Consider the following 15,095-nt stretch of genomic DNA (forward strand, 5'->3'; position numbering starts at 1 on the left):
ACTGCTTTCCAAAAAGGCGGTGGTTCTCAATTGGAATGCTTATGTTTTTTTTTTTATGTAATCACAAGAGGTTCTCTTATCCTAACTCTTACCAGGTCTTTCCACATCCTTCTCTCCATTACGATGATGGTGTTTGTGCTTCCTATGGGAATGTCTTCGCGCTGGCACGTGCACTCCCACGAATACTGTGTGGGCGCGGTGGCCTGCAACAATGTTATATGCTATGTATATTGGCGTGTTGCTATTATGTCTTCCGTTAGTGGCTTCATTTGCTTCTAGAGGGTACTTCCAGTGCCCCGTAGCCTGTATGTTACATTTGATATATACCTATACTAGCAGGTTTTACAAAAATCCTTTATGCCGTTTGCGTGTGGAGGGGTAAAAAACATACAATAAAAACTTTCGCACTAAAGTAAAAGTAGTCAATGAGTAGTAAAAGTGAAGTGTGATTAAATGGTCCCATTAAATTGGGTTTTTGGAGCTATGTGGGTTTACCAAACATTTAGTAGCTTAGAAATTAGTGCTCGTTGAAACAAGACGTAAAAATGAAATTAAATAAAACAATACATAATTTGAAATGCATCATAGTATGAGAGCGAAGAGTCACTCAGTCCATAGTTCTCACATATTAATAGGGGTTAAAGTATGAAATTGCCGATTTGTACTGAAAATCTAAATTGTAATTTTTTATTTTTTTTTACAAACTTGTTTCATCAAAATAGTTGCCATTATTATCTATACATTTCGGCCATCTAATAGGAAGGTCATTTATGCCTTTACGATAGAACTCTGAGGATCTAGACTGCATAAACTGCGTGAAAGAATTTTGTTCTGCCTCCTGGGAAGAAAACTTCTTGTCACGCAGATAATTGTCCAAATCACAAAAAAAATGGTCGTCCGTTAGAGCAAGGTCTGGCGAATATGGAGGAAGACGAATAGTTTCTAACTGTGTGAGGTCTCGCGTTGTCATGGAGCAATAACGGTGAAGGTCGATTCATGAGTCGTGGCTGTTTTACTGCTCATTTTTTCAACATTATTCGGTGTTCGGCTGGGTATCTGGGTAGTTTGACTAGGATCGGCGTTCACCGTCTCTCTTAATTTCTCGTTAATCACCTGTCATCACCTCGTGGCTCGTTCTTCAAGTCGAAGTTTCCACCACGAAAGCGTTTAATCCAAAATCGCACGGTGCGTTCATTAGCAGACACCTCTTCAAATGCAGCACTGATATTGCGGGCTGTTTCTGCCGTTTACTTCCGCGTTGGAACTCATATTCAAAAATTACTCAAATTTTCGCAGTATCCATCTTTCTTGTTTAAGTCGAATAACAAAAACAATTGAACATCGATAATCAAATGTTTCACATTTTTTCAAAGAAGAACATCGCAGAAACCATGCGAAAAAAGTTTCATTCGAAAACCTCAAACCATGAAGACATTCATGGCAATTCAAAAACCTACTAGAATAAAACGGCAATTTCATACTTTAACCTCTAATATTTTAGCTATTTGGTACAGAGTTCATCAATCCCATATTCCGAATAAACAACAATACCCCAAAACTGAAACAAATAAGTCAACATTTCATTACAATTATCTTAATTAGAATTTATTTTAACTTCAATACTCATTGGAAAGTTTGTATTTTGTCCCTCGAGGGAGATATTTACTCGTGATGAAGAGGGATGCTGATTTTGTGAGGGTATTTTAATGTGATAGAACTTTAAGAGCTTAATTTGTTGTTTTGTTAACCCGTGGGGTTGATGAGAATTAGAAGATAGGTATGTAGCTAGATGACTTGTTTGTGTAATTAAATCATTAGGTATGTTCTTCGATTCGTTACTGAAGTATTTGCTGTTGGATAACCTCTATCTGCTTAATTTTTGCCATTGATTCATTTAATATACGTTTGTTGATTTCTTTATTTTTCTCGTGATTAAATTTTTTCAATATTAATTTTAAAAATATGTAAAATATCCGGCACATTCTCATGACAAATCAAAACAACTGTTCCTAACATGATACTTAACCCTATAACTTCACAAATATTTAATGACGTTGTTGTCCATAATACCGTACTTCTTTAGTCCGATTTGGTATTCCAGCATTTGATAGCCTTACGGTTCTCAATAATCGATCTTAGGTTAAAGTTAGGCGAGCCACAATTAGCCAGAGAGCTTCGATCTCAATGCGGCTAGTCTACAGTGTTTGCGGTTACAAATGCCTCTCTCTGATACTGGATTGATGACAGAGCTACTGAAGTGTGACTAGGGAACTTGAAATCTAGTCCCAACTAGCACACTGATGGAAATAGCAGCCTATTTTGCAACTGTTAGCTGTACAGTAGTGCTTTAGGGGTTCCGAAAGTAACTTTAAGTTCTACTATTGCTTCCGTAGCTGCTCATAGCTGTAAATATCACTTAAGGCAGCAGAAACTGAACCAAATGTCACTCTAGGTTTTACAAGAGATCATTCTACAACCCAATTGCAGCCTACATCTTTAAAAGAGAGTTCAAACAATTATGTTACAGGTTAAAGCTGCAAAAAAGTTTCTATTGCCGCTGATGTACGCGTTAGAACTGCATAAAGACTCTAATTGTAGACTTTTTAACGGAACTGTATAAAAGATATATTTATCACTTTTCTGCCACTAAAGGTTCCATTGCAGAAGCGATTTGTTCTTTTGTGCAGGCTTAAGTAGGAATTTGAACCTCTGTTCCACTTATAGCCACATTAAGGCTCCACAATAGAAGCAGGAGGTTAATAGACATTGCCTGCTCATTTGGATACATTCTGTTATTTTATTCACAAACACAAGCAAGGGTCCCGTAGATTTTGTTTTCTCAATTACTGATAACGAATCAGTTACAAAGGAAAAATAATGTTTGTTTTGAAGTAAAAAAAAACTTATAACAGAAAATATGTATTTATTCAAGAATATAATTTAAAATCAGTAGCTCCATTTATTTACTCTCAAGTATAGTGAAACACTCCGTTTTCCCATTTAGATGGACAGATGCAAAGTTCTTGTTTATTTTGTTGTGCATTATAAGTTTGAATTATTTTGAACGGTACTCTGAAAACAAGGTAACACATAGTAATTAAGTGTTAAACAATTAAGAATAATATATCATCGTATTATAGAGTTTCCAACGACTTCTACGGATCTCTAAACAAGAAGCCATTAATAGTGTGGTTTGATATATGCAGTATCACAGTGTAGACTTGAACTGCAATAGTGGTACAGATATTACTTGGACCTTCAGAAGAGTGAAACTTAGCGCTATGACGCGCACAGAGGAGTTTTTAAGGTTGAAGTTGCAACTTAAAGCTGCTTTCAATGGACGCCATGTTTACAAGATAATTATTTATTATAGTTCGGCCATTCAGAGAATGCGTTCCTGACACGTCGCGATTGAACTGACGACGTAATAACATTCATTGATTATTGATATAATAATGTTGTTTTAATGCTCCTCAATTGTTAAAACGGTAAACAACCAGCAAAAATATTTTTATCGTAACTGCAACGCCATTGCAAAGTTACGTCGTCAGTTCAATCGCGACGTGTCAGGAACGCATTCTCTGAATGGCCGAACTATAGTAATCGAGAAACTAATAGGTGGGTCGTTTTCAAAAAATTTGTAAAAAACAGATATGAAACAGATAGGAAAGCTATATTGTTATAACGGAAAAGTAACAGAGACGAATTATTAGGGTCAGTATATAACGACGTACTTTTAAAAGAAAATAAGTAGATAGTAGTATTCGAATTGTTCTCTATAATTTCGCTGTCGTCCACCTGGTGTTAGTGGCATATTGCCTGTGAAGAAAAGAAAACCTTAATACATAAATATTAAATATTCTAAAACAAACCCCACAGCAATTCTTATACCCGAACTAAAGCCATTCGTAGGTAGGTAACTATCCCAAACTTATCCCATTATAATACATGATGTTACCTGCAAATATCGATTGTAAAAATGTATATCGATAGAAAACATTTTCGAGTTTTATATTTTATTAGTGGATTGATTTTTATTTACTCTGTTCATGTCGACTTTTCGTAAAGATACCTTTATAAAATTATAAAATAATAAGAAAAGTGGTAGGTTTGATTAAATACGTTTTTATCTCGGTACGTACACTGTGAACAAACCTTAACCGTTCATATCTGTTACGTCACAGAAAAAAGTAATCGATATGATAACCGATATGAATAAATTGCTTGTGTCTAATCTAAAAAAATCTCTTTTTCAATGCTAATTCTTACTTTATACGAAACTTGTATAGTACAGTGATAGTGTCAATATACATTTATTCTAAGCTGAGTTATAAAACAGTAAAAGTACTTACCGATACTTTAAAAGTCTCACAGTAATAAGTAACTTTTAATTGTCGAATAATCACTGCACCACAATATTTCGTGCTTGTTGCGCTTCTCAAAATTACCGAACATTTTTGATTCGTCGATTCTTTTGACAGTTCAGTTGCTAATGTTTTAGGTAAAATAATTTTGATAACTACTACAAAAATATTAAAATTACTAATGTAACAGACAGGAATAACAGAAATGAAGTGAAATCAAGACTTGCTTTAATTAATTATTCCTGAATTCTGCGTGTTATATTTCATGATAATTTTAGCAAATTCCTTCAGGTTCCACAATGCTCTGCTAAGAAATCAATTATTTGTCAGTTAAAATACTAATATTGAATAATAAAATGTTTTCTAAATGTCGCGCCAAAAATGTGGACACGCATTGCTTATATGAAAACAAATGTTCTACGTTGTAGTTTTCTTTTAAAATTAATCATTCATTGAGGATTATGGGGCGTTATTTTTGTTTTTCATAATGCTGAAATAAATGTTTATTCTGTTTTAAGAGTAATTAGCTAGTAGCTATTCTTTAAAAAAGAATAACTCTGTTGGACGTTTTAATATACAATTTTTTTGAATATGACCCAGGTTTTTATCGCATTTGTAGTAAAATGTATCTAAATATCGAACAAGCAACTTACTAAAAACGAATGTAGTCCAGTATGTAATTTCAATATCGTGTAGGTATGTGATACAAAAATATTTATATAATAATAATTTATATATTTTACGATATTCTGAGGTAATTATTGAGGCGCGTTAAAAATACTTCAACAATATCAACTATATTCACGATAAACTGATCTGCGTTTGTAGCTACTTACCATATAATACAAAATATAGCTCAAAAACACTTACCTTCACTTAATATTTATTTGTATTCAGTAATGTCTGACTCAGGAACAACAAATATATTTTATAAATGAGAGACAAGATGAACGATCAGTGAAGTTTTCGTCATTCAGCTAAATTTGTCATTCATTCAATCATCGCCATAAGAGCTTTAGTATGGTGTTAATTATTAGTTGCCGCTCCTGTATCGCTTTTATGCCTCTACTATGAAGTTCTAATGGAACTATAGACTGCAAAAAGTTGTGCCCCTTTGGCTGCAAAGCTGCTGCATAAGGTCTGTAGAGCAGGCTCTGGCGCTTAAGCTTGGCACCTTTAGTAATAATCGGATTGGCTCTAAAGCTCTCAAGCAACAGTTTTGTGCTACTTTCGAGTAGTTCTGATGCTGTTTTTGGTTTGTCACTAATGTCTTTAGTTATATTTTCTCAGTTACTGTTGGCAAACTAGATTTATAAAACACAATAAATATTATAAAACTAAAGAATTTGTGTTCGCTTAAATGCGCTAATCTCAGGAGCGACTGTCCATTAATTGGTGAAGTCTTTGAGTAACCCCGGAACGAGAAACTCGCCGGCGCTAGCCAGTTATATACTGAGATAGTCAAGTAATATTAAGGTAGGTATATATACACAGAAACAGTGCTCATTCTTAATTTTCAAAGCCAAGTGAAATGCATAAAATATTCAGTCATCAAACTTTGAAGTCATCGAATTTCAAGAACATTTAACTCGATATTGAATTCTTATAATTACTTATGTAGAATTAATAACACATCACTTCTTACGTATTTATTTGCATAGTTACAATAACATGACATTCCCTAGGAGATACGCGATCGGCCATGCGTTGTGACAGGTTAATCTCTTGTGTTAGCGTGGGCTGAAATAGCTATTAGTTATAGAATTATTGTGGTTTATTATACCTATTCATTTCTATATATTTGCTTTGTTAGTTCCTAGATACGCGCCTATATTTTTCAAATGTGAGACAATACTAAAGTGTCTTCGAGATAGTTTCTGAAAACCCATAAAGCCACTTTGTACCTAAATCAGAAATGAAACCTGGCACCTTAGGACAACTGCGCTGATGGTTTAAATTATTCAAGAAAATAACATTAACAGTATAATCATCATCAGCCCTTTTAATGCCCCTCAACAAAACTACGACCTCATACAGAGAAGAAATGAGCGTGAATAAAAATATAGAACGACTATATTCACTCACCAACCAAAATAAATTCAAAACCTCTATCCAGCAGAATTAGATAACGAGGTCGTCATGAAACTGGCTGGTACAAAAACTACGTACATACCAGTGTACAGAGGTCCATGCATGTGCACACTGAAGAGTCATTGTGATGAACACGCAGACGGAATGCATAATGTACGGAATGACGTGGCAGGTGTGACTGTTTTACGTTTCATTGCTGGGTCATTTTTTAAACGTATTCTTTTTAGGACCATTTTTCATGTGTTATGGTTACAATAATGTGTTTGTAATTATTGGCAGAATGTTTCTATCATCATCATCAGTCTTTGTTATTGCCTCAAAGCTGGGCATGTGCCTCCTCTCACATAAAGAAGGATTGAGCGTTGATCATTCTTCGAGATGTTTTCCTTCGCCATAGTTTGAGGTTGCTATAGAATTATTCAAAAATTGTACAGAAAAGAAACAGCTAGTTTAGCGTAACACTCGCAGACAGCAAAATACAAGTTCATAAGAATGACAAATGTTGTAGAATAATATTACTGTAGTAGACTGTGTAAATTATATTCATAAGAACAGAGAGTTTCTGATGAGTTATACAATAAATAGAATACGCTGATTAATTGTTCCCGAGGATAAATAAGTGTCTATTTTCCTGGGGATAGGTCTCCCGCCTCTTGGCTTGCCTTCACCGCCCGGTCAGAGTGGAGTCGCTAGAGTAGGGTTAGCAGCCCGCTCGGAGGGTAGGTGCCTCGTGGTAAGTGGCGAGTGGGCCGGTGATGCTGGACCCACAGGGAGCGCGTGATCTGCGTTTAAAGTCCGCCGAGGTATCCTCACCCTTCAGCCGCTCATGTACCTGTTGCCCCCTTGTTGCGATTTAGCGACTGATTCCCGGGGGCCCAGTAAGTGAGTTGGCGAGTCTCCACCTGCCTTTTTTACGTGTATTTATTACATTGTTATCGGCAGGTGCCATAGTTCCCGTAGTTCCCCCATTCTTAGTCCACTAGCATCCCATCACAATAGCCCAAGTAGTTTTCATCCATAGTTAGCAATAGTTTAGCACAGAACCGGGGATTGTCCTTGGGTACATTTCTATAGTGTATACAGGGATAATCGTCGGTTTTGTGTCACCATTTCATTAAAGTTGTCTCAAAAGGGCTTCAGCGTGTTGGCTTCGGCCCCACGTTCGCCTCCCAAAAATCCGGGACTCTGTAGTCCCGAGGTCTGGTAGAGACATACAAGAATAATAATAATTCTTTATTGACATAAAATTGTGAACATACAAACACTTACAAAATAAAAGATAAACAGAGCCCATACGGGAGTAACGCAATATAACACAATAATTATGTAGTAGGTATTTGTTTGAACTCTGGTACCCAAGGTAAGATTTAACTTGTATTATAGGTACCAGTATTCTCACATTTAGTTGTACACAAAGTTACATTGAATGCATCAGAAGACGGTTACAAGTGCGTGCGTGTTTATTAATTGTAGACTTCGTTTGTATGTATGTGTTTGTGTTGTGTGTGTTATGAGTGAATTTATGTGTTATGTAAAAAGGTGTGTAGGTGTATGTTATGTAGAGAATGTGTGTATGTGATATTTATGTTATGTGAAATGTAATTTCGTGAAGGTTATCCTAGATTTGACATTTTTAATAGATTTTCTGTTTCATTATAGCTCTGGCCATGTAGCCACATAGAAACCACGGTTTTACATTGTCGTTTGTTGAGAGAGGAAATGTTACAAAATTTATTTATTTTATTGTAAAGGTGTCCTCCAATAATGTGGAAATGACGTTGGGCTAGTGTTGTTCTACAGCGTAGAGTAGGAAATACCTTGTGAGAGCGTCGTCTCGTCCCCGATATTGTAAAAGGTTTCAGTGATGAATGTTTTTTGAGAACAGTATTGAGGACAAATAGCTGTCTCACTGTGAGTACCTGACAATCCTTGTAAACTGTATTTGTCGGATGTCTAAAGGGTTTGAAGGTCATCACTTTTAGAACCGCTCTTTGTGCCCGCTCTAAATGCAGAAGAAGTGTCTTGGGCGCCCCTCCCCACACAGTGATGCAGTATGTAATGACCGACTGACATAAGGCATAATAAACTGTCTTCAAGGTGGCGTAGTCGGTGGAATGTCTCAGTTTTTTAAATATATGGATAAGTTTCCGTATCCGAGATGTCAGATTTGTTAATTGTGATTTCCAGTTTAGTAAACTGTCAATTAGTAACCCAAGGTATTTGACAGTATTAGTTCTTGCGAGTTGCGGACAGGAGCATGGGGAGTTATTTGTATTCTGAGAGCAGGAGTGGACTTTCAGGATCACAGAAGTGGAACTGGGCAACGAGACACTTTGTGTAGTGAAAGGTATGTAGACTGTTTTATTAAGGTTCAGGGTGAGAAGGTTATTAGATAACCAATTCATAACCGAGCCAAGAGCGTTTTCAGCGAATGTAATTGTTTCCGGCCAGTTATCGCCATGAACTAGTAGCGCAGTGTCATCCGCGTATGTGAAGATGGAACAATTCGGTAAAGACAGCTTACAGAGTGTGTTAATATAGGTCAAAAAGAGGGTAGGTCCTAAAATTGAGCCTTGAGGCACGCCGAGCGTTATAGGTTTGCTGTCACTGACCCAATCGCCGATTCTGACACACTGAGTGCGATCCGAGAGATAGTCTTTAAAAATTTTTAATGTGTGACCTCGAATAGCTAAAGCCTCTAGCTTTGCTAGAAGATGAGGAACAGACACAGTATCAAAAGCCTTGGTAAGGTCTAGGAAAACACCAATACACTTCTTCCTGGAATCAAGCTTGGCAATCGTATTGTCAACAAATGCGCTGACAGCATCTTCAGTAGACTTGCATCTTCTGAAGCCATACTGGTTACTACTCAACAAGTTGTATGATTCCAGAAAGTTTATTAAGCGATTGTTCAGTATATTTTCCAGAATTTTTGATAAGACAGGCAGAACAGAAATAGGTCTATAATTATTAATACTGTGTCTGTCCCCATAGATATTGAGGTATTGAAAGTGATGTATTTTTTAAATCGTTCCTATAGCTTCAGAGATTAAGGCTTTCAAGCTAATAAACTCTTCAGGTTTATAACATTAGTAGGTACACAAATATTTACCATAAACGCTTAATAATCACCATTATTCATCAAACTATAGTCTACCACCTTCGTACTCTGCGCACGTTTGGCCGTCACAGACCATTAGATCTTCAACCGATCGGAAAATATTTTACATAAATATAACCGAGAATTATAAGCTCTTGAATTATTTATGTTATCTGAACTTGACCTAAATACCTATAAATACAAAAGAGGTTCGATCTTGGATAGTTAATAATGGATGGTAGGCAGACCCCAAGGCTATTTTAAAGTAACAAAAATATAAAAAAATAAAGCTTGTATTTTGTTTAGCAAACGTTTTACTCACAAATAGCGGTACTTATGGAATATGTTGAGATTAGATTATAAGGTAGAAAATTAGAAACTAAGTGGTTATAAATAAAATGTGGTATAAAGTGTTGTTCAGGTTTTTGTAATTTTCATTGCGTTTGTGGTAACTTTGTTGCCGACTGTGTCTTATACTAACAAAGAAAAAAAATAGTTCCTAGTTATTTTAACAAGTGATCAAAAACCTATACCTTTAAGCAAGTGTCTACATCTCATAATGACCTTGTCCCATAACATCACACGTTTTAGGATGCAAACAAACCTTCCTGATTGGCACGAAGGCTGTAATTTGACGCCCACGATGAAACAACATCCCTGGTATTAGAAGTTCATGAATAATTTCGATTAAAAGCGTCCTTATACTGTTATTACATGGGTGTAAAAAAAACATTAATTTGGTGCAACATTGGTTCATGGTGTAATGGTATCCCCCCGCGGCTTTACTCGCGTTCCGCTGGATCTTTTTTTCTCACATGCAGAAAAAGTCGCCTGTATAGTCTGGTACAGACTGATATAGTTACTTTTGAATTTATAATGTTAGTAAGATTATGAAAGACTAAGCGTTTTCCCGCGGTTTTACCCGCGTCCCGTGGTAACTACTTCCCGTACCGGGATAAAATATAGCCTATGTTACTCGTGGATAATGTAGCTTTCGAATGGTGAAAGAATTTTTAAAAACGATCCAGTAGTTTTTGAGCCTATTCATTACAACTAAACAAACAAACAAAGTTTTCCTCTTTATAATATTAGTATAGACATATTATTTCTGTTCAAAATTACACTTAATACTTACAGTATAATACTTAAAGTGTAATATATCAGCCGTATCAAAATATATTTACGCACCTAATATACCAGGTATCGTAATACAAGTCTACTTGAACTTTAACTAATTACACTTGAAACTGAGCTTCAAAGTTTTCGGACTATTTAAGGCGATCGGTTTCAGTTTAATACAAAAGTTTTGGTAATATAAGGCTAAAGCCCCCGCACGTATCTGACTAAAATGTCGGCCCATTATTGGCCCAATGGTTGGCCTACAGTTTATTTTCAAAGTAACCGTGATTTCAATATTTTTGGTTGGATCGTTACCGGTCGATTCTGAGCGTTGTAATTTGCACACTACCATTCATCTCCATACGAATTTCTGAGCTTGATCAAACTATTGGCCCGTTGGCCGCATAAAATTATTTTTTCTGCTTTAGATAGAGTTAGCCTGTGCTGTGTGTAAGGGAAGATAAAAAGGACTGATAAAGATAGCAAATTTCATAATTCACATCTCTGCTTACAAAATACAAAAATATCGTTGTTCCGTTACCATCAGAACCTATTTTCTAAAGTTTGCAAATATTAAAGCTACTTTAAAATCTAAGATTGGCATAAATCGATGCAATACCGCGGTTCGGTGTGTCGGCAAGTGGTTTTAGGAAATCTCTTCCGACTGAAATCGGGTCAAGAGCGGCAAGGCAATCTAAACTGTTTCATGGACTATTTTCTTACAGTCTTACAAATATTTACTTTTTAGGACGCTTAACGAGAACTGCTGTAATTGTTTTACCAAGAAATACTCAAAAGTTATTTCTATGTCTTATTTAAAAGTATTTGATTCTCAGCAATGTCAAATTACGGAGTCCTTAAAATTGAGTGGCATCAGGATTTGACCGCAAAGATCATTATTAAGAGGTCTTTTACAGAAAAAATAAAAATAACAATGAGAAAGTATGAAAAATCCTGTTTAAAATACTGTTTGGTTAAGACATTCTTCGAAAATAATTATATCTACCTATAAGTTTGTACTTAAATAGTGGACAAAATATATATTTGTAATATTTTTCAAGTAAACCTAAGTCAAAATAAACCGGCTGTCAGATAAATCTACTGCAGAAGGTCACCTTTTTAGTCACTTTACCGCCAAAATCAGCAAAGTAACATGACGTTTGACGGAAATAACGGACTTCTCTTTGACGTTAAAGCTTTACTTTTTATGATTAAACTGTCAATTCTCGGATTTAAAAATAACATTTTCAGCCATACTTTTAGAAATAGCTGAATATTAATATTACAAGTAAGTTGATTTATCTTAAACTAGCCGTTTTCCCGCGTTTTCACCCGCATCCCATGGGACTACTGCCCGTACCGACATAAAATATAGCCTTAGATGTAACTTGCAAATAATAATATAGCTTTCTAATGATGAATTTAAAATCAGAGCAGTAGTTTTTGAGTTTATTCATTACAAACAAACAAAGTTTTCCTCTTTATAATATTAGTATAGATTGACTTTCAAACCAGACAGACACCGACTATAATTTTAATTAAAACGCTACAAACAAAGGTTTGATTGAATCCCGTTGCCATGGCAACCGTGGGAAGTAATCCTATAGTCTTTGTTGAGCCGCTCTATATTTAGAGAGGAGCAATGATAATATTTTACGAAATCCTTGAATAAAGCGGTGAGGATATTAAATTACTAGTTTATTTCTCGCGGCTTTGCTTGTGTCCTTGGAGGAATTAATTTTATTCCTCCAGGTAAAAGGTGGTCTTTAACTGTCTCCAAGGTACAATCTATCACAAAGCGCAATATTGTATCTATCGGCTAACGTATTTTGGTTTTCTTAAAACAACAGTTTATTATGAATTTATATTTCCAATTTTCACTTGAACACTTGAAAGTGTTTTATGTCGGTTAACTTAGGTTTTAGGCCGAGTTATAGATAACAAAACCATAACCAGCCGTTATATTTTAGCCCATTGGTCAAATCAGTAATTTGACAGCTGAAAATGGTCCCTTTATTGTTGCAGTTAAATGATGCAACCCACTGCTAGTGTTACATATAAACACACCGCATACAATATTACCTACATTAAGCAAAATAACAGCAATAAAGTTTACAGCTTCATTATCTCAACTCGGTCACGTTACTTATACTTTTGACAATATTCGAGTAACACATGTTACATAATGGTTTTAAAAAAAGTTTAAAAGTTTAAAAAAAGTCGTGGTGGCTTAGTGGGTAAAGGACCAATCTCTCAAGTATGAGGGCGCGGGTTCGATCCCAGGTCAGGCAAGTACCAATGCAACTTTTCTAAGTCTGTATGTACTTTCTAAGTATATCTTAGATACCATTGGCTGTGTTTCGGATGGCACGTTAAACAGTAGGTCCCGGCTGTCATTGAACATCCTTGGCAGTCGTTTCGGGTAGTCAGAAGCCAGTAAGTCTGACACCAGTCTAACCAAGGGGTATCGGGTTGCCCGAGTAACTGGGTTGAGGAGGTCAGATAGGCAGTCGCTTCTTGTAAAGCACTGGTACTCAGCTGAATCCGGTTAGACTGGAAGCCGACCCCAACATGATTGGGAAAAAGGCTCGGAGGATGATGACATGTTACATAATGGTTTCTTGCTTCGAAATTATTGCTTTATTTGAGACGTGACTACGCGTGGTGGTTGCTACGAGAAACGCTGCGTAGTCATTTCATTGCTACGCGTGCTACGAAGTATTTGACACGGCTACGAGTTTTTTCATTTTCTTTTTTTATGAATCAGTGAAATGAGGACGTTGAATTTAAAAAGTATTGTAATAAGCTTAGGCAAAATATATGTGTCTGTTTTTAATGGCTGTTGTGTGTATTATTGCCAGTACGATTATTTGTTTAATTGGTTATCTCGAAATATCATGATCATTTCCAATGAAACGATCATCTTGCAAACATAATCGGCCTTTTCATCGCCCTGCTACCGGGTACTCCCCTCACAGAAAGAAGAATTTAGCTGTCAATACCACACTTGGCTAATGCGGGTTGGTGAATTCAGACTTTATAGTCCAGGTTTCCTCGAGATGTCACCACGAGTTTTTTTCCACTGTATAAACAAGAACAAAATGCATACACAAACATATAACTCAAACGTAGCCCTAAATAGCCGTTGTCACAAGACAATACATTACACTACCTCCCACTACCCTCCTACCCTTAGTTACTAAAACGCGTTGGTCATTAAGGCGTCCCATTCACGTCGCTCTTCAGTTGTTTGCCATCCCAGAGGTCGTTTCACACTAAAGCGTATGCTTGACCTTTCCACGCCTTTATGGATTTCAGGGCTGGGAGAAATTAGCTAAGCACGGTGTTTTATTTAAGAATAGTAGACATTAATTGAGAGGCCACTGATAGTTAGTTGAAACAGGGAAATAAAAAAGTGTTTTTATAACTATGTGTAACTATGTATATCTATGTAAAAGCATGTATATCTATAACCATAATATTCTTGTATGTATAAACATGTAAATGAGTTCCTAAGTAAAAAGATTAACAGATAGAAACGATGTAATGTTATGATATAAGGGTGAGTTACATTGTTGAATTTTAACGATTATCAAACCATAATAGCCGTGTTCTTGCCATCCAACTGAAAATGGTACGATTAAAGTTAAATGGTGCCCCACCGTTAGGGTTCATCTTTCGGTTAAAAATAGCCACCATTCAGTGGATCAGGTAAGATTTCGGTTACATAAAATATACAAACTCTAGTTTCATACTTTATTCTTTACTAGCTGTTGCCCGCGACTTCGTCTGCGTGAGCAATATAGAATTTCCAATTTCGTTTATTTAATAATTCATTGATCAACCCCCGTAGGTGATAGCGTGATAATATATAGCCTATGTGTTGAACCGGCCCCCAGGTAATAGTCATGCAAAATTTGATTTAAATCCATGCTGTACTTTTTGAGTTTATCCGGGACAAACATACAGACAAACAGATAAACAGACATACAGACAAAAATTCTAAAAACTACATATTTGGGTTTAGAATCGATTATGGATCACCCCCAAGTATTCTTTAAAAAAATATTCAATGTACAGTTTTGACTTTCCTATCATTTTATTATATGTATAGATTAAGAAGAAAAAGCAAGCGCAAACAAAGTTTCACCCTTTTTCCAGATAAATGAGTAAAAAGAAATACACCTTTTCCTTGAGATTGTGATCTATAAAAAGATATTGCATTTTGTTCTTTATTGCACCCTACATGGGAAACGTTTATAGAAGCGACAGGTGTTTTAAAAATAAACCTTTAAAAGCTTGGGTACACACGTTTCAAAAATGTCTTTTTAAAAATAGCTCTTTAAAAGTTTTCGTTTGTTGATTTCTTAGAGTATTCAATTTAGTAGGACTACCAGCTGTCTCTACAATACTATCGATTT

At 35.8% G+C, this 15,095-nt stretch overlaps 1 protein-coding gene across 7 annotated transcripts in view; it reads right to left on the reverse strand.

The window, feature by feature from the left end:
• Positions 1-15,095, reverse strand: part of LOC124645866 (sodium bicarbonate cotransporter 3) — a 112,027-nt gene that overhangs the window by 8,066 nt on the left and 88,866 nt on the right. For all 7 annotated transcript variants that reach the window (XM_047185825.1, XM_047185826.1, XM_047185823.1 and 4 more), the window contains one exon: positions 93-203. In XM_047185825.1, coding sequence (XP_047041781.1) covers positions 93-203 — 111 coding nt within the window. The remainder of the gene's footprint in view (positions 1-92; positions 204-15,095) is intronic.

Source organism: Helicoverpa zea, chromosome 3 (assembly GCF_022581195.2).
Source record: "Helicoverpa zea isolate HzStark_Cry1AcR chromosome 3, ilHelZeax1.1, whole genome shotgun sequence".
In the NCBI taxonomy this organism is placed as follows: Eukaryota; Metazoa; Arthropoda; class Insecta; order Lepidoptera; family Noctuidae; genus Helicoverpa; species Helicoverpa zea.